Below are 26750 nucleotides of genomic sequence, written 5' to 3'. Positions count from 1 at the left end.
TGATGGAGTGCCCAAAGCCTGCAGAGAGGGGAACTGTTCCCTTCCATGAGTAATTCCTGTTTTATTGACTCCCTGCCCCAGCTGCTCTATCAGCCTTTCTTTCTGTGCTGGTAAAACCCACCTGAGTGGTGTTTTTTTATGAGCTACAAAGATCACTTGCAGGAAACTCCCCCCAGCCCATATTAAATTTGCTTTATAACCACAGGAACTGAACGTTACTCTTTATTGCAAGGCGTGAGCAACTTTAACTGGGACCCAGACACATTAATTTAACAGAAAATAGCATTTTTATCAGACTGCAACGATTAAAAATAACCTTCCTGCCTTGTGGAGGAGCTGATATTTATATATTGACATAACCACAGTCAATTCTTTCATGCAGCACCAAGAAAACGGGGAGAAAATTACCATTTCCTCCTTGCTTGATTTTCAACGTCTGAGCCAAGGGAAAAGACTTTGTAAAACAATGATGGGGAGGAAAAGAAGTGCTGGTTTCTCAAATGGATTCCTGGGTGCCATTTGAGACAGATCAGCTTCATCTTTGCTCTTTACAACTGAAATGTAAAATAGGAAAATCATCAGTTTATGTGGTGCTTTAAACACTTTATTTCCTGTAGTGCTGCACAGGGTGACAATTGAGGGCCACTTGTGTTGTCAGACTTTTATTCACTGTGGCTGTTCAGCAGCAGCTCCCTTCATTCTGAGCTTCTGGAGGAATCAGAACATAAAGAATTCCCTTTCCTTTCCATTTAGAATTTGTCTTCTCATTAGTTTACAGCTTTTGGGCAGCCTCAAACTCTGATTAATTCCTGGCTTGCCCAGTGGTTGGAGCAGGGTTCTCTGGGCTTTTCCCTTTCTCATCCTGTCTTGCTTTTAAGGCTCTTGGTGATTTTTTGGTCTCTAAATCCTGATCTCCATCAATAAAACAGAGCTGAGAATTCCCCTGCAGGGCTGAGGGTGGTTTTGTGTCACTTTGGGGCCCATCACCAGCTGAACTTGTGAGAAACTCGGGATGGAGAAATTATAAAATGTACAGTCAACCTCTGCTCCTGTTCCCATCCCTGTGGGAATTCCAGGCTCTTCCATTTCCTTGTTGCCAGGGCTGAATAAATGCCACACCAATCTCGAGCAAAACTGCTGGAAAATGCACATTTTTCAGCCTAATAACACGATGCAGAAGGGTTTTGTGGGACAGGGAAGTGCATGCAAAAGAGCTGAATCAGGGAATGTTAGAAATACTCTGGAAAGGCATTGTTGAGAATACAATAGGAATATAAAAGAGCCTCCTAGTACAGCTGAATAATAACAGTAATTAAAATCAGCTTAGCAGAGTTAATAAAATCTTTGAATAAAAATGCAGCGTGAAGGCAAAGCAGGGCAGAGAATCCAGGCTTTGGGACTGAGGCACTGGAAATTGGGACTGTGCTGTAGACAGGGATTTCCCAGGTCTGCTCTGGGGACTGCAGCTCTGAAATGACCTGGAATTCCTTCTGAAATGACCTGGAATTCCTTCTGAGATGGTCTGGAATTCCTTCTGAGATGGTCTGGAATTCCTTCTGAAATGATCTGGAATTCCATCTGAAATGATCTGGAATTCCTTCTGAAATGACCTGGAATTCCTTCTGAAATGATCTGGAATTCCTTCTGAGATGGTCTGGAATTCCTTCTGAAATGGTCTGGAATTCCTTCTGAGATGGTCTGGAATTCCTTTTGAGATGGTCTGGAATTCCTTTTGAGATGGTCTGGAATTCCTTTTGAGATGATCTGGAATTCCTTTTGAGATGGTCTGGAATTCCTTGTCCAGGATTTGGAGCGGGGAGATGCAGCCAGAATTGGACAGAAATCCCTCTCAGCAGCCCCAGGCAGGAGCTGTTTGCACAAAGGGAAGAGCAGAAGCTCCTGGGATTCTGCTCTAATGGATCTCTGGAGGATTTGGTCATTATTCCTGGGAATATCTAATTGTTTTAAATCCTTCTGCCAGCCTTGACCTCGTTGACTCTTGGAGCAGAGAATGCCACGTGTTAACACTCAGTTTGATTTTAAAAACTAAACCAACCCCACTGAGCTGTGTCCTGCCCTCACTTTACATCCTTTGCCTTTCTGCACTGAGAGGGAAAATTCAGGAATTCTTTTAATTGCTTTTCTTTCTCTAATCTCCCTCTACCTTGTTTCATTTTTTTCCTGCCCTGGAGCACCCAGAACCAAGCAGCCCAATCCCCTCTCTTCCCCTGGAAGCCTCACCAGGTTTCCAATATTATATTTCTGATATCCTCCCTGAGCATTTGGTTTGTTCATTTTTTTTCCCCCCCTCGTTTATTTTTGATGCAAGGCAGAAAGAGTGGAAAGCTGAGTTCCAGTGATTGCTAGAATGATGTCTTAATCCTTAGATGGTTTTTGCTCTGTAATTTTTTTACATATTCAGTGTAGTTGCTGGAGCTGGACTGGAGGTGTTTTTGTCCTTTGTGGTGCTCAGGTTTTTACCTCAAGAGTTGTTTTAGGACCAAGGGAAGTGTGAGGGACTAAAATCACCCCTTTATCTGTGTCCTGCCTCCCCTCAGGCAGCAATAATTTTAATTTAACATCATGGTTCTTGTTCATCTGAAGTGTCTTTAATGTTTGCCATTAATGTCTGTAATTTGAATGATCACAATTTGTAATTTGAATTAACAGAATCCCAGGCTGGTTTGGGGTGGAAGCCTCGTCCAGCCTGGCCTTGGACACTTCCAGGGATTCCCCACCAAACAATTCCTGCCCAATTTCCCATCCAGCCCTGCCCTCCTTCAGTTGTGTTTTCCAGAGGAATCCAAAGTGATGCAATCCATGCAGATGATTTTTCCCCTGCTGCTTTCTCCACTAAACTCAGAACTGCAGGAACTCCAAGGCTGGAATTTTTGGAGAACAGGGAACTACAAGTTCCCCACACAGAGTAAAGAGCTTCTAAGCCCACAAATATTCTTTTGAAGCCGTTTCTCTCATCTTACAAGGACATGAATCATTTGGAAAACACTTTGCTCAGAGACTCAAAGTCTTCCTGTTCAGAGCTAATCAAGTTTTGGGTCTTTTGCATTTTAATTCCTCCCAAATCCACCTTTTTCACACCAAACTGGAGTGTTCCTGCTCTCCTGGAGTGCCAGGCTTTGGGAATGGTTTCACCTTTCTCTCCCAGCCCTCTGGGACTTCAAGGCCAGCCCTTGGGCTGACAGAGCTTTCTGAATTTCAGGTTTCAGTTTTCTTCAGAAGAACAGAGCCCTGAGCCCCTGACAGAGATGGGAACCCTGAGATGCCAGGGCAGGGTAATTTCCACAAAGCAGATTTCCCCTGGAGAGTGTGACAGCCCCTTCCCAGGGCTGCATTTTTATCAACTTTTTCTATTTACCCAGCCAGAAATTCAATTCATTTACCCTTTGTTTTCCCTCAGCTCTGCTGAGTGTGAGTTATTTCCAGGAATCTGCTGCTCCTTTGAGCCCCCAATGTCCTCTCTCCCCACACCAGGGAAGGAGAAGGGGCATCACTTTCTCGGCTGCTTTGCCTTTATTTCCAGCCCAGTCACTCCCAGCATTTAATGACCCAAAATTCCTCTTGCTGCCGGGACACCCCCGGCTCTGATACCCCAGCAAAGCCCCTGAGCCTTTGTTTGGAGGCTCAGAATGGCTGATCTGGTCCCACCTCTCTGCTGACCATTTCTCCTCATGCAGAGACACCATTTCTGGGGGTTTTCCAGGTGCCCAATTATCTCCTTCCAGGCTCTGTTGGTGATGACTGAAGGCAAAGCAGCTCCTGAGGCTCTGTTCAGGATGCTGGCTGGTTAAAAACCCCTCCTGGCAGTGCTCAGTGACCTGCTGAGCTCTCTTTTTAGCCCTAAAAACCTCCTGGGGAAGCTGTGGCCCTTTGGATTCCCAGAGGACACGAGGCAGACAGGAACAATTCTCAAGGGAGAGAACCTGGGAACGCTGCAGGAGGAGAGCGAGGCCGGAGGGAATTTCAGAGGTGAAATGATTTTAAAGGAACAGCAAAACTGAGCCCAGCTCTGTTTATGGATGGAGATTTGTTTGGGCACCAATTCAGGTGCAATTTGGGGCAAAGGTTTGCAGAATTGTCCTGTAGGGATAATTTGTGGGTGAGAATCCAGAACAGAGCAGCCTTTGGGAAGGGTCTCCGTGCCTACCCCATCCTTTCCTTGTGTTTCAGGGCAGTCAGACTGGGAATTTCCACTTCATTCCCCCCTATTTTATCCCCTGAACATCAGTACAGCTTTCCCTGGGGAGGACTTGAGAAGAACCTTTTGCTGGTTGGTCAGAGAAGTCTCATGAACTGTCCAAAAAATCCCATTTCTCTTCTGACCTGTCTGAGGAAGACTTGAAAAGCCCCTGAATTATAGGTGGGAATTGCAGGCACAACTTGTGGGTTTTTGGAAAGACTTTATAACTTATGAACTGCAGCTCTGAGCTCATCTGACTTTTTTAACCCTCTCAATTCTCCTTTCTTTCACATCTCTGGTGCATTACTTTGCACTTTTGTATTTCCTTCCCCTCTGCTTGGGTTTCCAGCCTTCCTCAGTCCTTGGTATTATTTTTCAGCCTTCTCAATTTGCTGTCTTATTAAAGTATCATTCCCTCTCTCTCCCAGATGATTAATAAAGAGATTATATAAGGCTTGAGTGGCTTATAGAGGCTTATATAAGGCTGATCCCTCTGGTATCCTTCTAGACAGCTCTCAGCTTCACACTTTGATGTTTGGCCTCTGGTTTGTTTGTATTTATTTTTCTGAAGTTACTCTTCCATCTAGACTGGCTTAAACGGACTTTAAAGCAAAATTTGGTGGGAACACGGTTTCAGATGTTTCAGTAAGAGCCCAAATCACATCCATGGAATTACAGGCGTACAAATTTGCCTTTTATAAGACTTAGAAGGGAGTGTGGAGTTCACCAGCTGCCAACTCAATGTTTTGTTCGCTTTGGGTCGTCCTTTAGCAGATCCCCACATCAGTTTCCAGCAGCAGAGGAAAAATCCGTGGTTCTGAGTGCGGTCTTGAGTATTGGCACAGCACTGGGAACTGGCCAGAGGGGTGGCAGTGCCCTGGGAAACCTCAGGAAATTGTCTTTCACACAGATAAAAATTAAAAACCGTTCAGGAGGTTGTTTTTTAGTGTTTCCTGATTTATTTTTTTATTTTAATTTAGGAAAGCTCAAGGTTGTATTTTGGAGATGAGCTGCAGAGGAATGGAAGGGTGGTGATGCAAACACTGTGCCAGGCAGAGAGCTCAGCTCCCCTGTGGAAAACTCGGATTTTGTTTGGACACAGATTGGCTGTGGTGGCTCTGTGGTGGCAGCAGGCTCTGGTCCTGTGGCCCTGCTGCCACCACGCTGCTCCCCACGGCTGAATCCCGAGTTTTTTGGGAGCAGGGATGGGTGTGGAGCATCTTTGCCAAAGTGTCCCCAGTGTGGATGGGCATGAGGGACCTTCCTGGTGGGGACTCGTGGTCCTGCCTGGTCTGGAGGTCCCCAGAGGCGCCTTGGGAGCTGGGTGAGGGGGTGGCTGTGAGGAGGGAGAGCTTTGTTTGGAATCCTCGCACAGGGGGAGAGAAGAACATCCCTGAGCCCTGTGCAGGCTCCGTCAGGGGGTGCGGCCGGGGGCACCGGAGCAGGGCTGTGAGCAAGCCCAGGCTGACCTTGGCCGCTTTTCCTTTTCCAGAGGAGGTGATGCTGGCCGAGGAGGACAAGAACGCGGAGGAGAAGTCCCCTCTGGACGGTAGGTGGCTTTGCTGGGCATCTTCCTCCTGCGCCACGGGAGAGGTTCCACCGCTGGCACTGCCACGCCTTCCTCCCGAGCAGGAGGATCCTCCCGCATGCACAAATCCGGCCACACAGCCCCTTCTCCCGGGGCTTCTCCAGGCTGCAGGTGGCTGAGGAGCAGATATGGGACAGCCCAGACCGGCCCGGGATGGGGATGCGCCCCGGGGTCGGTGCCCACGCCCTGCCGAGGGTGGCTGGCTGTGTGTGCAGGGGCTGCCAGGAGGATGGAGAAGAGCGAATGCGCTGACCGAGAGAAGGCAGGGCTCCGAACGGATTTGACCAAGGGACTGAGCCCCCTGTTAGCTGTAAGCAGTAAGACATAACAGGGTGTGGTGATCCTTCCTTCCGACGTGCGAGCCCGGCGTGGCAGGACGGCCGCAGGAGCCGAGCAGCGAGGCCACGGGGATGCTCCCCCTGTGCCTCCAGCCCCGACAGCTCTTAGGATGCGCCAGCCACTCAAAGCTCAGTTAAAGATTCTTCCCTCTCCCTTTTCTGACCATCTTTCGTCCTCCCATGTCTCCTCCTTTCCCCTCCCCTCCCTCCCCCCCCTCTTTTTTTTTCTCCTCCCATTCACTGTCAGGGAGGGCCGCCTCGGAAGGGCCGATTCCTCAAGGCACGGCGCCGGCAGAGACTGGCAGCGGCAGCAGCTACAACAGTGAGTGGATTGCAAATCACCAGGGGCTTAGGTGGCACACAGGGGCAGCTTCCCCCCGCCGCCCCCGAGCCCAGGTCACCGGGCACGGTCCCCAGGTGGTTTTTGAGCCTCTCCGGAGCATCGGGTGCCCGCTGCTGGTCCAGCCTGGCTCAGCCCGGTGACCTGCGCTGGGGAGGATTGGGGGCTGCAGCAGGTCAGGGCTGAGCTGTGCGAGGCTGGGGTGTCTGTGTGTGTGTGTGTGTGTGAGCTGGGGAAGCCTGGCCAGGCTTCAGCTGGAATTTGTGTCTGGAGGAGCAGTGTGAGTGGATGAATGATGTGAGAAACCCGAGGTGGGTGCGAGGCACGGTGGAAAGACCCAGAGATGCTCAGGCTCCTCTTATCCTAAAGCTAAAGGAGCCCGAGGATGGTCCCAGCCTTGGAGCAGCCCACGCCTGTGGTAAATTCCCAGTTCCCAAAACAGAGGGACGTGGAGTCCAGGGTGCCTGGAGAGATGGCACAACCTCACTGCCGACCACACGGAGGACTTTTATTGGGGAGAAGATAAAAAGCTGCTCAATTCATGCCAGGCAGTGCTGGAAAATTGTAATCCCAGCTCTGGTTTCGTTCCAGTGCTGAGGATGGCCCTGGGCACGCTGTGCTGGGACCCCGAAGTTGGCATTGCCGGGACTGAGCATTCAGCCTAGAGCTGGGTGGGGCAGCAAGGAGCACAAAGGGTTATCCGCGAATGCATCCAGGTCACAGCTCCAGAGCATCCTCTCCGAGCCTCTCCGAACCGCGGTGACGCTCGGGGGGCTCCCTTGAAGCGCCTCAAGCAGGACCCTTAGGAGGAAGAGAAGGAGGAGGAGGAGGAGGAGGAGGAGGAAGCGCATCCTCTGTGTCTGTGGCAGGGCAGGGCAGCCCGTGTAGGGTGAGGGATGTTGCGGAGGAGCCTCCCCGGGGCAATCTCTGCAGCGTGAGTGGCTTTGCTGTGTGTGCCCACGGTCCAGTCTGTATCACCACACCGTGGGGTGTCTTACTGCTGATAGAAAGCGCTGCTTAGTTTTGCCGTACTGTCTCGAAGCTGTCACCAAACTGTACCAACGTGATATTTTTTTTTCCTGCCACTTCTCAAGGTTCTGCAGGTAGGTGGTCCTGGGAACAGAGTCCTCAGTGCTCCTGCCTCACCCCCCCTGCTCTGGGTGGACAGTGCAGAGCTCTCGTTCCCTGTTGGAGTAAATGTAGAGATGCTTGCCCTCCCCACTAAAAGCTGCTTTTGGAGGAGGAGGAGGAGAAAAAAAAAAAAAAATTAAAAAAAAAAAAAAAAGTTGCTTTCAAAGAATCCCGACATCCCCAGAGGGCAGGGATTGCACAGTGGGTGCTGCTGGGAGGCTGCTCACCCATGTGTGGCCGCTTTTTCCACGCAGCATTTCTGCTCCTCGAGGCATGGCTGGGTGCTACACGGAGCTGTGTAAGTGCTGAGCCCCTCCCGGTGCCCACTGCGGGCAGCACTGATGGTGTCAGGGGTGGCAGCGCTCCTCTCCCAGCCCCGTGGGGCTCAGGAAGCTCCAGTGCCCCTGCCCAGCCTTTGTGCAGCTGCACTGAGCCCCCCACCCTCCTGCATCTGCTGCATGAAACCAAACCTGCAGAGCCGTGCCTGGCAAACCTTCAGGAGCTGGAAGGGCAAAGAAGCGAAGCACCCGGGCACTGAGGAGGGCAGAGGCCCTGCAGGGGTGTGGGTTGTCCGATTTGCTCCAGGGGAGCCCGGTGGGAGAGCTTGAAGCTGGCATTGGGAAGGAAATGCTGGCCCCGGAGAGTGAAGGGAGGGGGAGAGAGAATCCACTCTGCATCCTCACGGGGCATTTTCTCTTTAATTTGCACGCAGTGTTGAAAAGAGCCGCAATAAAGAAGAGCAAAAACGACCTGATTCATGCAGAAGAAGGTGAGGACCATTTCACAGACATTTGCTCCGTTGGTGAGTACTGGCTTCGCATCCCCCGAGGTTTCGATCTCCACCTGAACCTGCCCATGTCATGTTTCCTCCTCTGGAGCGGCTCCTTTGCTCCAGAAGTTTCCTGAAGGAGAATGAATTTCCACTCCTGCTGCAGCAGCACTCGACTTCCCAAAGCAAAAATCTCCGTGGCTTCACCCTCTCCCTGCGCTGCCTGGCTCGGCTCTTGCATGCTGCACCCTGGAGAGAGCCCTGCAAAGCCTTGGGACAATCCCTGCTGGGCTGGCCATCCCAGGATCCTGCTTGGAACGTGCTCATTCGTGCTGATGAACCCCAAATCTGCCAAAGAACGCTGTTGGAGGGAGGAGAGGAGGTGGCCACAGTCCCCCTGTCCACTGATGCCCAGCTGAGGTGTCACAGCCTGTGCTGTGGGAATGGCCACTGGGAAGTGCCGGGCAGTGGCCTCAATTCTCTCTTTCTTGCCTTAGAGGAAGATCTCAAAGCGATTTTAAAGCCAGATCTGGAGATCCAGCGCAGAGCAGGGCACCCTGCACTGTGGGGCTGTGCTGGGGTGAATTTGGGATCCTCAGGATGAAGATGCAGCTCCCAGAGCTGATTCCCCACTGGGATCTGCCCAGGTGGGGAGGCAGAGGCAGCTCTGGGCTGCCAGGGGAGGCTCTGGGCTCTCAGCACCCACCTCAGGGAGCTGCTGGAGCCAAAACCCTCTGAGCTGTGGGAGAGGCATCTCCTGCAGCTCTGCAGTCGGGTGCTGACCCCCAGGCCTGGTGCTGGAGTCAGTTTTGCTGCTGAAGCAGCAGATGTTCTCATTATCTTCCAAAGAAATGTCTTGGCAGCCCGGTCCCCACGAAGCAGCAGATCCTGGATGCACAGGAGGAGCAGCACAAACAGCACATTTGAGAATCCCTGTCTGTGGCTGCTTGCACAGCATGAGTGCCTCAGTTGCTCTTTGGAAAGCTGGCATTGATGTTTTCAGGGATCACAGCTGCTGCTGGAATCTTTGTTTTTTCCCCCCTTTAAAGGAAGACCTGGTTGCAGAAAGTGAGGGTGGCTTGGCATGTTCCTGACACCAGCACTGAGCTGCCACAGTGCCCTGGGCTGCAGGGCTCGTGGTGAAACTGCTGCCACTTCCAGGAGAGGTTTGGTGCTGGAAAAGGGCAAAAATGCAGCAGCCTGTGTGCATTTTTGGTTTGGTTTGTTGGTGTTTTTTCCTCGGATCCCTGCATGGATAACAAGGAATGGTGGTTTTTGGAATATTTGCTCACGGTTGCGATAATTACGAGATTTTTGCCTCCAAATCCAAGTCCCTGCAGGCTCTGGGCAGCCAGTGCCATTCCAACAGATCTTGGAGTTCAGCATTTCAGGTGGCAGTGGATGATGGAGCATCTGGGCTCGGGAATAATCCCAGGCAGAGCTGGGAAGTGTCTCGGGAGCATATGGCAGGGAAAATAACAGCAGTGCTTTCCACCCTCTGTGAGCGCTCCAGCCACTGGGGAAAAGTGGTTCTGGTTTGGATTCACGGAACGAGGCAGAAAAGGAGGAATGGATGAAGCAGCTACTTCTGCAGGCTTGTGAAGAGGCTGAGATGCAGAGCATAAACAATCAGATCACGTGGGAAATTACACATAGAGGAGCTGTTTTGGAGAAAAGGGGGTTTTGGATGGTTTTCTGTGATGTGTTCAGATGGGAGCAGAAGGAGCCTGGAAGAACTAACAAGTAATCCCTGGGTGCCACGTGAAGATGCAGCTCGGGGTGGATGAGGCTTTGCCAGGTCTCTCTCTGGCCACTGGCTGAAAATGTTGCACTTCAATCCAAACTCAAGCACCTTGATGAGCTTTATAACTGCAGCCTCAATTTCTGTGGTGGTAAATGCTCCCCAGGCTGTTCTCTGCAGTTGTTCTTAGTTTTCATCCTTTTCTTTCCACTCCCACTGGCTTCACACCCTCTGTGCTGTACCAGGCACAGGGCCTCGATTCCCAGACACCAAGCCTGGAGAAGGGGATGTTTTCCATGTTAGAGCAGTTTAAATATCAGTGCTTTGCTTTTCTGGAAGATCAGCAGAGAGGAATGAGAGGGCAGCACTATTCCTTTGCTGCTCTGGGAGTACAGAGGGGCTTGGATATCTGAGAGCTCTGTAGCTGTTAAGGAGCGCTGTGATATGAAACAGCCTCAATCCCAACCTGTGGCTCTCAGAGCAGAGGAGGAGCACTGTGATTTCATCTCTTCCAAACTGCCAAAGGCAGGATTTTCAAGCCAACAGAAGAACACACTGGTTTTTTCAGCAAGGAGTTTGTTCAAAGCCTGGCCAAGGCCAGCTCTGCTTTTGGAGTGCTGGTGGGTGGCCAGAAATGTGAAACGGAGCAGAGAGCTCACTTTCCGTGGGGGAACATCACACTTGTGTGGGGCTGTGAGGCTTGGAGAACCCTCTGCTCTCACATCTGGAGGCCTCATCCTTTCTCTGGCTGCTGTGGTTGATGCTGCAGGATGAGGCAGGGTGAGATCCCCACCTTTTCTGTGTGTTGACATGACCACACTCCGAGGTTTGGCTGCTGGAGCCAGAACTCTTTGTTCATGCCACTGAGCCCAGGAGAGCCTCCTGCTCCAGGACAGGATGAGAACGTGTCCTGCTCATCCTGCTGGGATGCTCCATCCCAGGATGGGGAAGGGCAGTGATGATATCTCACAGGCACAGGCAGTGGCCAGCCTGGCACCATCACCATTTCCCCCTCCTGCAGGAGGCCCAAGGGGTCCCTGCGTTTACTCCCTTATTCCTGATTTCTCCTGCCTCAGCACCGGCCAGAGATTGCCTTTCCATCTGAGCACTGCCTCTGCCCCAGGGGGAGAGCTGACATCAGGAATCATTTCTTCCATCAGCTTCCTATTGTTGGAACACTTGACTCGTTGCCAGGGTTTCGGCCCGGAGTGGAAATGGAGCTGATAGAGGCAGAATTGAGACAAATGAGTGGCTGCACCCAAAATCCGATGCACGGAGGCAGACTGAGCCCTCTGCTGAGGAAATACCTGAGGCTGGAGAGTGAAATAAGGAGGATTCACTCAATTCCATGGTAATTGGTCCCTGGAGCAGGGGAAACAGGGACCAGCTCTCCTGTTACACCCACCCAGCTCCACGAGGACGTGCTCCACACCGTGGGCAGAAATGCCCTGTGCCCACTGCTCTCTGTCCCTGTCACCCAGGAAAAAGTGAGGAGTTGAACTGGGACAATCAGGATTGCTGCAAAGCTTTGGAAGCCCAGTTTAGATGTTGGAGCTGGGCGTTGATCCATGAAGTTTTAAAATCCCAGCCTTCATCCCTCATTACAAGCGAGATGCCCTTGCTCAGCCCATTCTCAACATTCCCAGCTTGCTGCTGAGCTGTTTCTGGTGCTTGGAGAGGCTCTGTGTGCCCAGGAACTCCCCTCTCCAGCCTTTTCCCTGCTGGGATGGGCTGTGGTGACTCTTCTTTCTGTCCCAGGGTCTCCCTTTGCCCGCGCCAGTTTGAAGAGTGGCAAGAACGAGAGCTCGTCCTACTTCAGGAGGAAAGAGAAGATGTTCCGCTTCTTCATCCGGCGCATGGTGAAGGCTCAGAGCTTCTACTGGGTGGTGCTCTGCGTGGTGGCCCTCAACACCCTCTGTGTGGCCATGGTGCACTATGACCAGCCTGAGAAGCTGACCACTGCTCTCTGTGAGTACCGGCCGGTCCCGACCCCGCCGCGGTCACATCCCGGCTCTCAGCTTCCCCAGTCGTGGAGTCACAGGATGGTTTGGGTGGGAAAGGAGCTTAAAGCTCAGCTTATTCTACCCCCTGTGCAGGGATACCTTTCACTAGATCCTGTCCAGCCTGGGCTTGGACACTTCCAGGGATCCAGGGGCAGCCACAGCTTCTTTGGGAATTCCACTGCAGTCCCTCCCCATCCTTCCCAGTATCCCATCTATCCCTGCCCTCTGGCAGTGGGAAGCCATTCCCCTTGTCCTGGCACTCCAGACCTTTGTAAATTCTCTCTTTACCTTTCCTGTCAGCCCCTTCAGGTCCTGGAAGGCCACATTTAGATCATCTCAAAGCTTCCCTTCTCCAGGCTGAACAATCCCAGTTCTCTTTCAAATCACGTTTCAAATGATTGAATCAAACCATTCAGAAAAAAACTCCACCAGGGTATTAGTTTGAGAGAGGAATGTAATCCTAAAGGATATTTATTGCAAAGTTGGGATTCAGTTGGGTGTAAAGCCTGGAGCAGGACAGGAGGAATTGTCCTGGAATGGGGCAGGAAGAGGAATTGTCCTGGAGCAGGACAGGAGGAATTGTCCTGGAGCAGGACAGGAAGGTTTGTCCTGGAGCAGGACAGGAGGAATTGTCCTGGAGCAGGGCAGGAGGAATTGTCCTGGAGCAGGACAGGAAGGTTTGTCCTGGAGCAGGACAGGAGGAATTGTCCTGGAGCAGGACAGGAAGGTTTGTCCTGGAGCAGGACAGGAGGAATTGTCCTGGAGCAGGACAGGAAGGTTTGTCCTGGAGCAGGACAGGAGGAATTCTCCTGGAGCAGGACAGGAAGGTTTGTCCTGGAGCAGGGCAGGAAGGTTTGTCCTGGGGCAGGACAGGAAGAGGAATTGTCCTGGAGCAGGACAGGAAGGTTTGTCCTGGGGCAGGACAGGAAGGTTTGTCCTGGAGCAGGACAGGAAGGTTTGTCCTGGAGCAGGACAGGAGGAATTGTCCTGGAGCAGGACAGGAAGGTTTGTCCTGGAGCAGGACACACAAATGGAAGGGGAATGGTGCCTGGGAAAAGCAGGATTCTCTGGCTAACCTGTGTCCAGAGAACTGCAAATTTGTGTCACTGATCTGCACCCATGGGTGATTCCTGCTCAGGAATGGGTGGCACGGTGCCCTCCTGTGACATTAAGTGACAGAAATAACCCCAGAGGGAAGATTATCCTATATTTGTGGAAAGGTTTTCCTTTTTAGCTGGTTCCTGTGGTCCCCTGGTTTAGCTCAGAGAGTCTGGATGTGCTTTTGAAACATGAGTTTTGGGTTTTTAAATTGCTCTGAATAATAAGAAATGGTGTCTCCCTGAGGTCACAGACTCGCTCACAAAGCTTGGTCTTAAAAAAATGTGGAAGGTGAGGGATGGAGCTTTTAAAATTTATTTTAAATAATTTTTTAAAATTTATAAAATAAATAAAAATTTTAAATAAATTAAAATAAATTAAAAGGCTGGAAAACTCCTAGAAATTCCTCATGCTGATAGTGAAAATTTTTCCTTCTGAAGGGATGGGATGAGGCTTGTTCCTGTAAGACAAAGCCATTCCTTGGGTTATTGCTGACCCTATAAAAAATCTGTTGTTCAGCACTTAACCAGATGAAAATTTAAGCAAAACTTCTGAAAAAAGCAAACAGAAGACTGGGGGAAAAAAAACCTCAAATATTTCCAACAGTCTAACAATGTTGGCTTAGATCTTTAAAGATCCTTATCTACCCAATTTGCCTTGATTTCTCTATAAATTAGATACTTAAATATTTCTTGCCTCAGATCCTCAGGATTTACCTTATTACAAGGAAGGCAAACTTTTGAAGTTTTTTTTTTTTATTAGACCTAAGAGGTCAGGAATACTGACTGCTCTGACATCAAAAGCTCCTTATTAATACTTGTTGAAATATTTAATGCTCCAGGTAATGAAGCTCTAATGAGAGATGTATAATAAGGACAGAAATTTCTTTCAAGTCTGGTTGGTTTTTTTTGCAAGATTTCAACTGAAAAGAGAGACAGCCCATACAGAGAAGTCACTCTTGCTTATTCATTACCTCAATTTACCAGAGGAAATAAAATAAGCTAGATTGGCAGAGTAATTCAAAGTTTGAGGATTAGGATTTCCTCTGGAATTAGGACTAAAGGTTTAGGAATCAAACCCCACACTTGAAGCCTTTCAACTCAAAATAAAGGCTGCAGATTTACAAAACTCAGTTTTGGGAGCACCTCATGCAGTGACTTTTCCAAGGGAACGTGAAGAAATCCATGAGCCAGAAACTCTTTAATATTCCAGAGAGGGCTGGTTCTGCCTCTTGGAATTAAAGATTCACCTCCAGCTGGGAAACTTATCTGAGACAGAGGCCACAAATCAGGCTTCCAATCTATCCCAGATGAAGACAAAATATAGGGAATAGGTTGGGATTAGGGATGGATCAGTTTTTCAGGAACTCTGCATTTGTCCACAACGCCCAGGAACATCAATTACTGTCAGAAGCACTTGGGCAGCAAGTTTGAATTTTTTGGTGTGGAGTCCCACTGCCTTCCACCAGTTTTAGTGGGATTTTTTGAACAAAGAGCTTTGGAGAAGTGTCCTGAAAAGCCCTACAAGTTCAACCTCTTAAATTCCAAGTATCCCATACCTCCAAACCCTCCCCAGTTCCAGGATGAGGAGCTGTGGGACTGCACTCCTGGCTGTGCACTGGGGATGATCTAAACCTTTCTACCCCTTTCCTTGTGATGACAGAGTTCTCACAGCCCCATATTTCCACAAATCCCTAATTTAACACTGAGTGCAGGCAATATTTGGTGCTTTAAGGACTTTTCTGGTTGTTTTGGTGTTGGTGATGGCCAGGCTGGATGTGTCCCCTCACTCCTGCCTGGATAACTCTGCAGCACAAACTCCTGGGCAGGAGCCCAGCTGCAGGAATGCTCCTGGAAACTCAGTTCTGCCCAAGATTTGTGCACAAATCCACTGGATAGAGGCAGATTGAGGGATTTGAAACAGCTCCTGGAAATACCTGGCAAAGTCCTTTAACTGTGAGAGTGACAGAGTTTAGGAATGGCTTAAAAGTTTATCCATGATGAGGGGACAGCTGCAGAGGGGCAGGACCTGGCTGGTGAGATGCAGAGCAAGAGAGAAATCCAAAATTCCAATGATGCTCTTTCAGGGAAGGTGCTTAGGAATGAACTGAGGAGGATTTTTGTGAGCTGTAGCAGCAGGAGAGGAAAACCTGTGAGGATCTGCTAAACCCTGTACTCTACCCAGGCACCTCTAATTCAATTATACCTGTCCCTCTGGGGAGAAGTTTAATTACATTACAAATTAATTTTACTTAAAGAACAGTTGGTAAAAGCCTACGGGTCTGCATTGATTTATTTTTTCCCTTGGTCTTTTCTTTTTACTTTTCTGTTTGGAATTGTTCTGATTAGCTTTCTCTGCTTGGTGCTCCATATCTCTACAACTGCTTGGGAAAAAAGACTGCAGGAGCTTTGGAGAGAGGCTTGGGGTTTCTTCAGCCTTATTGAAAGAACTGATGAGGAATTCTTTGAATTCTTGTGGTGTGATTAATAACAGGCTGCACTTCATGCCCCTGTAATTATCCTCAAATTCAATCAGAGATTCTCCTTCTCTCTCTGGAAAGGACTCCAGGGCCAAATAGGATTTCTCTCATGCTGCAGATGGACACTGCTCACCAAAGCCCAGAATTTTGGTTAAATAAGCTGCAGTTGCCTATAAATAATATATTTCATGATTTTATTATCATCTTTTCATCTTCATTTCCACCACTGCCAATATTCTGAGAAAGATTTCTGTCAGGAACCAGCTCTGGAATGGCACCCCTGAGGTCTGGTAGCAGCAAGGATGAATTTCCAACTTTCAAACTGAGGGCCAGTTTTAGTCACTGAAGTTTCACTGAGGTTTCACTTGTGGGCTGCCCTTCCCAAAGTTCCAGCAAATCCCACAGGGATCCTCCCCAGCTCCTTGAGCTGTGTAGGTCTAAACCCCAAACCCACAACATCCCCTTTCTGATAAATCCAGTATTTGAACACAACTTTTGAGCCATTATGGCCTGAGAGCATCTTCCCTGCCCAGAACCTCGTATTTGGGGCAATTTGGTGTTTTTTTGGTGCTGTTGTAGCCTTTGAAGTCAAGACCCAGCTCCCTCTGGATATCAAGATGCAGCATTTGCAAGGAAAATGCTTTCTGGAGCAGATTTATTTCTGTCTGCTGAGCATTTCACATCGGCCTGGGCAAAAAGGGGGAAGTTTTGCCTTGCTGAGTTTCTCCTGCTGGGTTTAATGGGAGAGTGTTGAGAGGGAAGTGTCAGGCTCAGCACCTCCTTCTGATGGGGCAGAAATGGAATTAATCCACGAGTGATTGACAAAAAGGAGCTGGTGACTCTAATTAGGAACCTAATTTCAAAGGTGTGGGGTGAAGGGATGCTTGCACGGCCTTTGCCAACAGCACAGCTTGGAAATGAAATAAAGAGTGTTTGTATCCAACTTTCCCTCCTTAAATCACATCACAAAATGCTTTGGAGTAAGGCAAATGAAATTAGGTGAGGTTTGAATACCAGGAGGCCCAAACAACAAAATTGCATTTTCAATTATTTAGGCAGGGCCTTCTCAGAAGGAATCGTGTGTTGGATGCAGCAGCTCCTCCATGGAGCCAATTCCTTCTGGCTGAGGAGTTCAGGGTCTGAATTTCGCTTCCCTCCCTCCCAGCCTCACTGGGCTGTGATTTGTAGCATCTGGTACCTGCTGAGACACAGCCCTTGCTGCCAGCTCTGGGCTCTGCTCTGGAATTCATCACCTGGGAAAGGCCAAGGGTGGCTCCTGCAAGAGCAGCAGAAGGAAGTTGGTTTTTAGTTGCTCTGAGTTTTAAACATTTCCTGGCTTTATATTTTAATTTTTCTTTTTAATATAATCAATTTTTTTTATTTTTTTTGCCACTTTCTAGCTTTTTTTGTGTGTGATATTCTGGATTTGCGTGTGTGTCTGCAGGATGTGTCAGTCTGATGGTGACACTTTGCACTTGTGGTACCTGGGGTGTGTTCATCCTCCTGCTGGAGCGGTGATGAACATTAATCCTTCCTTCCTTCCTCCTTTTTCACTCCTTTAGGGCAATGACAATTGTCTTGGCAAAGTGCCCTGAGGTCTGTCGGTGCAAACTTGCAGTTAAAAAACAGTGCTGAGGATTTTTGTTGTTGTGTGGGGGAATTTGCAGTTAAAAACCAGTGCTGAGGTGTGGCTGGGGCAGAGAAGAGGGGATGAGAATGTCCCTGCTGGAGACACTCCCTGTGGATGTGCAAGGCTGGGAATGGAAACCCAGGAATGAGGGAAGGATCCTCATTCCATCCTCTGTCTGTCCCCATGCTCAGCTGAAGCTGCAGATTGCAGGAGGTCAGAGGATGGTGAAATCCTGGAATATCCTGAGCAGGAGAGACCCCCAGGATCACAGTTTGTCACTGTCTCCTCTTTATCATTCCTGGAATCATAAAACTGAAATTACAGGAGACTTTCTTGTAGCATCTGTGCTGCTGCAGCCACTGAGAACCTCCTGAACAAGGTGATTAATCCCCACCTTTCGGGGTTTGATTCTTTTCTTCATCTTTTCTCCAGACAAAGAGAGCTTTGCCTTCTGCTGTTTGGTTTTTCTTGGTAGTGTAGGTGGGTTTTGCCTTTTTTTCTTGTTGTTGTTTGTTTGTTTTGAACATTTCACTCCTGCTGTTGCTTCTTGGCCTCCAGATCCGAACTTAAAATGCCGAAGGCAGTGTTTGCTGTAGCTTCAGGTCCTCAAAACTCAGTGTGGAAATTGAAGCCTCCAGCTCTGCTCCTTCTGCCCTTTGTTTCATCATAGGTGATAAATTTTCCCATCAAAAACTTCCCAGCCTGTGATATGTGAAGGAAGAGGAAACAGAAGGGGCTCTTCCATAATTACAGGGCTGTAAAGGCATAATAAAAATAAATGTGGTAACAGGAGACACAACACCTCTGAATACGAGCCCTCGGAGTCAGCGCTTCAAAAGTATTTTTATCATCAGAGGATGGTACAGAAACTTACACCCCACACCCAAAAGTTTCCATCTCTTGCAAGTACAGGAGTCCCAAAACATCTTTGCAATTAAATTTGACCTTTAAAAATATTAGATCCAGGGTTTTCCTTTGAAATTCCTTTATGGAGACCACGAGGATATCATTTAATGCTCCTGCCCCCACCCAGGAGTTCAGGTGAACATTTCTTTCACAGCTCATGGACACACAGAAAGGATTGTGACAAACCCTGCCTGGGCCCTGCACAGCGATTTTCTTCTGCCTGCAGGCCCTTGGTGCTGTGAAAAAAGGAACAAAAGGTTCCCCCCATGAAGAGCTGGTGGATTAATTGAATCTCTTCTCCCGATTCCAGATTTCGCAGAGTTTGTTTTCCTGGGGCTGTTCCTCACTGAGATGTCCTTGAAGATGTATGGGCTGGGGCCAAGGAATTATTTCCACTCTTCGTTCAACTGCTTTGACTTTGGGGTGAGTAACGTCCAGCAGGGTGGGAAAATCATGGGATGGTTTGGAGTGGAAGGGACCTTAAAATCATCTAAATTCCAACCCCCTGCCATGGCAGGGACACCTCCCACCATCCCAGGGTGATCCAAGCCCTGTCCAACCTGGTCCTGGGCACTGCCAGGGATCCAGGGGCAGCCCCAGCTGCTCTGGGAATTCCATCCCCACCCTCCCAGGGAAGAATTCCTTCCCAGTATCCCATCCATCCCTGCCCTGTGGCACTGGGAGCCCTCTGTGCTGTCACTCGGTGTCCTTGGAAGCCCTCCCTGTGCCAGGCAGGTGTCTCTGCTGTCATCCAGGAGCTCTTTGAGTATGGAAATCCAGGGGAAGTGGTGCTGGGAGTGTCTCCTGTGGGGAGCAGTCCCTGCATGAATTAGCAGTGAAATGCAGGAAGTTTCCCTCGTTATCCTCCTTTTGGAAGGGATGTGACAGCTGGGGGATTTCATTTCCTGCAGCCCCGGGCTGTTGGCAGCATCAGCACCCCTGAGTGCGCTGATTGCCGGGGGATTCTGTCCCTCCCATTCCAATCAGCTGATTGAAAGACAAAAAATAAACCCACATCTTCCTGCTGCTGTCACCCACTGAGCAGCCTTCACCTGGATTCACACAGGCAGGGCTTTCCAGACACCTCCAGGAGCAGGAGAGTGAACACCCGATGAGGTGACAGCAGGGCAAGAATTCAAATCCTTCCAGTGCACAAGTCCAGGCTCCAACTGCAGCTCTGGTGTGAATAGAACAGATTCTGGGCTGGGTTTGGCTCCACCTGACAAAGAGGGGATGTTAATTTATTCATTAAAAGCCATTAGCTGGGATCAGAACAGGAGAACTCGGCCTTAATCTCCAGCGTGGGCTGAGCAAGAGAGAGCGGCTCAGCTCTCATCCCCCAGCCCTGCTCTGGTGCTCAGGCTGTTTCTAGTTTTTATCTGCCAAAATACTGGGAGTGACTCTTCCTCCAGGAAGCCAAATTCCTCTGCTCCCACAGGGGAGGAGGAGGTGTTGTCACCTTCAGTGAGTGACCCTCTGAAATGCAAGGCTCTGAGTAGAGACAATTTATTCTCTTTTTTTTTTATTTTTACAGCAGCAAAGCTCGGAGCAAACAGAATTTGAGATTAAATCACCCCCTGAGGTGTTGCACGAGGCTGTCCCAAACGTGGGGCTGTGGTTTTGGGGTGTCCTGGTGGCTCAGAGGGTGGGGATGGATTGTCCAAGGGACACTGCCCAGACCCCAGGCTGTCCATAAATCTGATATTAGGTGACTTTAGGGGTGTGGACCCACACAGGTTCCATGTCCTGCCCTGGCTGGGCCAATTCCCTTGGATCCCTGAATCCAGGATGCTCCTTCCACAGCAAGAGCTCGTCAGGGCCAGGTGATTTAGAGCAAAAGCCGAGCTCAGGAGTGTCTGAGCTTTGTGGGGTGTGCAGCCCTGGCAGGGAGCTCTGCGAGGGTTTCCCAGGAGGGAACGCTGTTGATCTGCTGCTAATTCTTCCTCCTTCACAGAATCCATAGGGATCCTCCTTCTGTCTGTGTTTTTTCCCTCCCTCACCCACCTTCCAGCCCCCAGAATGAATTGACTGGAACATCACAGAGCTCTGTAGCCAGTTTTGTCTGACAAACCGTGGCGATGAAAGCGTTCAAACGCAAAGGGTGAAACAACAAACCAGAGCAACATCGCCTGGGGAGCTCCAGTCCAGCGGGGTCTGGTGTCAAACAGGCTCCCAGGGGCGCCTGCCGAGCAAAATTAATTATCAGCATCACGTGGAGGGGCTGAGGAAAGGCTTCTGCTGATTCATGAGGGATTCCCAATGGTGGGAGAGAAGTTTTAGCTCCTTCTTCTTCTTCTTCTTCTCCTTCTTCTTCTTCTTCTTCTTCTTCTTCTGGAAGCTCAGGGCACAGTGTGTGTTGCAGGACACTGGGATTTGCAGAGAGATCCAAGTTTTTGTCCCTGAAAGGGGTTCCCAGAGATCCTCCCTGCCAGCTGGGCTCTGATAACCAGTTCTGAGCTGGTGTTTGTGGTGTGCTCTGCCCAGTGGGAGCTCAGAAATGTTGGGTTAATGTGAATTATGCCAGCAATTGGCAGGGAAATGCCTGTTTGATCCTATTAACTCTGCAGAAACCCCTGTGGGTTTAATTGTCCTTCCCAGCTGGGCTGTTTGTTCTTTTCCCAATGAAGGATTTTTTGGGAATTCTTTTCCCCCCTCTCTTGAGGTGAATTCTCTGCCATCCTTAAACCAACCAGGCAAAACAAAACTTGAAAAACCCACCTTGATTCAGGGCAATTTCTGCAGCACCCCAAGGCTGAGGGCCAGGCAGATGATGGGATGTCTGTGCCAGACGCTTTGCAGGATCTCATAATAATTATTGCTTTCATTTGCTCTCCTAAAGACTCTCGGCTGCCAGAAGTTTCTGGTAGGTTTTACCCAGAGCTGCTGTTGTGCTGCAGATGAGGAGTTTGAGGGAAGGGGAGGATGGGGCAGAGCCCTCCTGCATCTCTGGGGGATGTGTGGGGTGGGAACAGGAACTGCTGGCATTTGCAGCTGAACCAGGATTAAAACAATCTGATTAAAAATTACAATTTCCTTCAAAAAAAGGTATTTTATGATAGTTTGATTGCTGGAGAAGGAAGCAACAAGCTCCTCTCTGTGTATAAATCCCAGGGTGTTCTCCTCCTGCCTGTGGAGAAAGTTGGGATGAGCTTTTCCAGCTCTCCTGGCTAATTTGGGATTCTCCTGCGGTTTTTGTAACAAACAGGCTGGGCTGTGATTGCTGAGCTCTCCTGAGCCTCTCTGGGAGCACTGCAGGGAGCTCAGCAGCAGCAGCTGTGCCCTCTCCAAAGCGCTTTTTCCCTGCAGGTGATCGTGGGCAGCATTTTTGAGGTCATTTGGGCCGCAGTGAAGCCGGGAACCTCCTTTGGCATCAGCGTCCTGCGAGCCCTGAGGCTGCTGAGGATCTTCAAAGTGACAAAGTGAGTGCAGCTCTTGGCACTCTGGGAAATCCCTGTCCCCAGGGCCAGGAGAGTGCTTTCCATGTATTATATTATATTATATTATATTATATTATATTATATTATATTATATTATATTATATTATATTATATTATATTATATTATATTATATTATATTATATTATATTATATTATATTATATTATATTATATTATATTATATTATATTATATTATATTATATTATATTATATTATATTACATCATATCATATAATATTATAGTATATTATAGTATATTATATTATATCATATCATATTATAGTATATTATAGTATATTATATCATATCGTATTATAGTATATTATAGTATATTATATTACATCATATATCATATTATATCATATTATATTATAGTATATTTAGTATAATATAGTATATTATAATATATTTTTATAATATATTATATCATATTTATTATTTTTATTATATAATGTATAATACATAATATACAATATATTAATATATAATTAAATAAAATTATATATAATTGATATTATTTATTAATTTTATAACATGTATTAATATATTAATATTTATTATGTATTCCTTAATATATAGTTAATATAATATATAATTAATATATAATCTTAATAGTATAGTATATTATAGCATTTATATTATATTATAGTATTATACTATAGTATATATTAGTATATTGTAGTATATTATATAGCAGATTATTATTATTATTATTATTATTATTATTATTATTATTATTATTATTATTATTATTATTATTATTATTATTCATTGCTAAAATTAAAAATAAACCAAAAAACTGTCACAGAAGCCCAGCCTCCGAGGCCAGCAGCGGGGGGCAGGAGCAGATTAAATCTGCAGATGCAGATTCCCCTTTCCTTGGCTGGGCAGTTGGAAATGTTGGGAATTCCTGTTTCTATATTCCCATAAGGAATTTTAACAGCCCTTTCTCTCCTGAGCCTCACCCCCAGCTTTGTCTGCCCTTGGCTCCTCAGTGGGCTGACAGGAAAATTCCCTTTGCCACATCTTTTAAATCCCTGCAGGGATGGGGGCTCTCCCTCTGCCCTGGGCAGCTTTTCCCAAAGCCTGTCCCCCTTTTCCATGAATAATATCCAACCTTACCCTCCCCTGGGGCAGCTTGAGGCCGTTTCCCTTTTTCCATGGGATAGAAATTCCTGATAATTTCTCACCAAAGCTTCTCCCCCCGTCCCGTTCTCCCCTGGCTGCTCTGATCCGCCGCAGGTACTGGAATTCCCTGAGGAATCTGGTGGTCTCCTTGCTGAATTCCATGAAGTCCATCATCAGTTTGCTTTTCCTGCTCTTCCTGTTCATCGTGGTCTTTGCTCTGCTGGGGATGCAGCTCTTCGGAGGACAGTGAGTCTGAGGAATCTTTGTTTTCCCTGGAGCTGTTCACATCCCTGATTTCAGGGCTGGGGTTGGGAATCAATTCCTGCTCTGGTGTTTTCCCTGGAGCTGTTCACATCCCTGATTTCAGGGCTGGGGTTGGGAATCAATTCCTGCTCTGGTGTTTTCCCTGGAGCTGTTCACATCCCTGATTTCAGGGCTGGGGTTGGGAATCAATTCCTGCTCTGGTGTTTTCCCTGGAGCTGTTCACATCCCTGATTTCAGGGCTGGGGTTGGGAATCAATTCCTGCTCTGGTGTTTTCCCTGGAGCTGGATCCTTTCCTAAGGAAGAATGTCCCCAGTTCAAAGCTCCTCCATCATCCCATGGTCCCCAGAACACCCAGAGCTGTTTCTGGAGCTGGTTCTGGTTCTTCCCCTGCTAACCACAGTGCCATTCCACTTCTCCACCTGGAATATTTTCCTGCTGGAAAACACAGCTTTGTTGGATCTGATTATTCTCATTAGAAATGCCAGCAGTGGTGAATTTTGCAGTAAGAACCATCACAGAGTTACCGTTTAAACTCCAGCCTCGCTTCTGAACTGAAAGTATGAAACGGTTTTGTTTGGCCTTTTATTTTCCCAGTCAATCCCTGCTTTATCTTTAAAATATTAAAAAGAAATTATCTACTAAGAGAGTAATTTCAATTTGGGCTTTTACACTTGAGGATGAAAACTCTTTGGAACGGTTCATTCTGCAGAATGACTGGAGATTTTGATTGTTTGTTTTAATTGGGGATGAAAATGAATTTCAAAGGAATTTTCTCTGGGAATGAAATGGAGTTTTTGCTGATGGTTCTGTTGAGCACCTTCTGAGATGTTCCCCACTGAGCTTGCCTGGGGTGTTACAGGTGGAACAAATATTGCTCCCTGACCTGGTTTTGGGGTGTTAAGGGGCATTCCAAGGCTGCCTGGAGCTGCCTGTCCCTCCCCACTCTGCTTTTTATTTCTCCCTTCTCTCCAGGTTCAATTTCCAAGATGAAACTCCAACCACCAATTTCGACACCTTCCCTGCTGCCATCCTCACAGTCTTCCAGGTAAATCCATTCCTTGTCCTGGGGCAGTGTTGGAATAGAAATTCCTGGGTGTTTCTTCCCCAAAATCCTGTGGGATTTAGGAAAGGGGAAGTCCTTCCTTCTCATGTGTTTTACTTTGCTGTGTGTGTCACTAAAAATGAAATTAAAAATCAATGCTGTGCTATTAAGGAAAACTAGAACAAAAGATTTATTGCTAGGGGGAAAAGTGCTGATAAAACAGATATTTCTGTGCTGAATTAAAATCTGTGTGTGCCCTTTGTGTTCTCCAGCCTCTGCTCACAGAGCTGCAGCTCTGGCAGATGCAATGCTTGGATTTAAAGCTGAATTTTGCAGCTGTTTTCTACCTGTCCTTTTTAAAAACAATAATTTTAAATGGTTTAAAATGATTTAAAATAATTTTTAAAAGAATGTTTTCTGGTGTTTCCCAGCTCAGGAGGGTTGGAGCTGCTCCAGGTGCTGGTGACCCTCAGATCCAGCATTCCCAGCCTCGTCCTGCACAATGTGGGGCTTTCCCCACATCCAAATTTCCCCAGATCTCAGCAAGGTCTGGCTGATGTATTTCAGTGTCACAAACCAAAAAGGAGATAAAAAGGAAGGGAAGGGGGGTGATGGCAATTTCTGGATTAAGACAGAAAAAGAATCTCAAGGAGCAGGAGTCCTGGGAGCCCTGCAGGAGCCGTGCCCAGATGTGAGGCAGGTTCCATCCTCACCTCACAGGATATTGCCCATCACAGGGGATTAAGAATTAAGATTTGCAGTAGATTTTAGTGCTCATCAAAGGAAGGGCTCAGGTATTCCAGGGAGCTGGAACTGGGAGCAGCTCCGGATATGAGCAGCGGGAATGTTGGTTTTGGTTTGCTTTGAGACCGGAGCTGCCTGTGGAATTCTCAGCTGGAATATTTCCTGTTAGTCCTGAGATAAATAAATACAGTGTGGGGTGATGGGGTGAAGGATGGGTTTAAGATATTTGTCTGGAGTGTCAGAGGTAGGAATTAAACCCAGCAAAAGCCATCAAAGCTGTGGGGTCCCAGAGGCTTTTTGATATCTCTGCCCTCCTTCCATCCCACTCCTTCCCTGAGCTGCAAACTGCAGGTCAGTGTTTCCTCACTGTGGGGTTGGGAACCCTTTCCAAGCTTTTCTTCCATAACCTCAGCATCACTCAGAGACAGCATTCAACATGCTGAATAAATAAAATCAAATTAAATAAAATTACAGACACCCTGCCCAGCCCTGTACCTTTGGAGATTCTGTGTAAGAAGCTTCTCAAACAAATTCTTCTGCCCTCTGCTTTAGCCTGTTTTTATCCCAGCAGCTCTGGCTGGGTCACTGGACACCCAGGATGTGTTTTTGTCTTCTTGGAAGCTGGGTGAGCCTAAATTCCCTCTGAGGCGCATCACACCTTGATCTCCAGCCCAGGATGTGTTTTTGTCTTCCTGGAAGCTGGCTGAGCCTGAATTCCCTCTGAGGAGCATCACACCTTGATCTCCAGCTCCTGGCTCCCAAGGAAGTCCCTGTGGGCTGAGTGAATAATCAAAATACACACACAGACAGCATCCATGAGCACAGAGCCTCTGGAAAGCAGAGTTCTGTGCTAGACCCACTCCCTGATTTCCTCTGGAAAGCAGAGTCCTGTGCTAGACCCATTCCCTGATTTCCTCTGGAAAGCAGAGTTCAGTGCTAGACCCATTCCCTGATTTCCTCTGGAAAGCAGAGTTCTGTGCTAGACCCATTCCCTGATTTCCTCTGGAAAGCAGAGTTCTGTGCTAGACCCACTCCCTGATTTCCTCTGGAAAGCAGAGTTCAGTGCTAGACCCATTCCCTGATTTCCTCTGGAAAGCAGAGTTCAGTGCTAGACCCGTTCCCTGCTCCCTGATTTCCTCTGGAAAGGCTCTGGAAAGGCTGGGAGTGGTGGCAGCTGGAGATGAGGAGTGGCAGGATGGCAGCAGAGCCCTGCCCAGGTCTGTGGGTCGGTGTCAGAGCGCCCCAGTTTGTGTCTGTGACCCTCTGTCCATCCCTGCAGATCCTGACGGGGGAGGACTGGAATGCTGTGATGTACCACGGGATAGAGTCGCAGGGCGGCGTCCACTCGGGAATGTTCTCCTCCATCTACTTCATCGTCCTCACGCTGTTTGGTAACTGTATCCTCCCATGGTGGCACAGTCCTGCCCACAAAAGCCCTTCCAAAGTCCCAAAAAGTCCTTCCCTGCTAGAAACTCCCAGTTTCCCCTGAATTCTCACAGCCTCGTCCTTTAAAAGCCAATTTATTGCCACGGCTTTGCTCACTGAAGGTGAATTGTCCAACTTGGTGTCGTTTCTTGTGGCAATGTAAAAATTTTTAATTTAATTTAAAGAGATTTCTGTTTAATTGTTGTATTTCACCTTGAAAATGTTCTATTAAGAGTTAATTTAGATTGTGGGAGAAATAATTGAGGGCAGGTCGGAGCAGGAGCTGGAATATCTTCATAAGCAGTTTGGTTTCAGGCAGGGGAGGATTGAGATGGGTTTGGTGGAGGTGAGTAGATGATGGTGGAGATGAGGCTCCATTCTTTTGGTGCCTTTGCCAAGGGCACTTTAACCAGCTGAGCTGTCCCAGATCCTCCAGATTATCTCATCTCCACAGAACGCTTCCATTTTAATTCTGGATCCTGGGTTT

At 48.1% G+C, this 26750-nt stretch overlaps 1 protein-coding gene across 1 annotated transcript in view; it reads left to right on the top strand.

Moving 5' to 3' along the window:
• Positions 1 to 26750, top strand: part of CACNA1B (calcium voltage-gated channel subunit alpha1 B) — a 182184-nt gene that overhangs the window by 115338 nt on the left and 40096 nt on the right. Inside the window, exons 8-16 of the mRNA XM_058854000.1 lie at positions 5691 to 5747; positions 6372 to 6446; positions 8308 to 8397; positions 11864 to 12073; positions 18532 to 18644; positions 21528 to 21640; positions 22902 to 23033; positions 24025 to 24097; positions 26118 to 26235. Of these exons, the coding sequence (XP_058709983.1) occupies positions 5691 to 5747; positions 6372 to 6446; positions 8308 to 8397; positions 11864 to 12073; positions 18532 to 18644; positions 21528 to 21640; positions 22902 to 23033; positions 24025 to 24097; positions 26118 to 26235 (981 nt within the window). The remainder of the gene's footprint in view (positions 1 to 5690; positions 5748 to 6371; positions 6447 to 8307; positions 8398 to 11863; positions 12074 to 18531; positions 18645 to 21527; positions 21641 to 22901; positions 23034 to 24024; positions 24098 to 26117; positions 26236 to 26750) is intronic.

This window comes from Poecile atricapillus, chromosome 20, assembly GCF_030490865.1.
Source record: "Poecile atricapillus isolate bPoeAtr1 chromosome 20, bPoeAtr1.hap1, whole genome shotgun sequence".
NCBI lineage: Eukaryota > Metazoa > Chordata > Aves > Passeriformes > Paridae > Poecile > Poecile atricapillus.
This window is presented reverse-complemented; position numbering and strand designations above follow the sequence as displayed.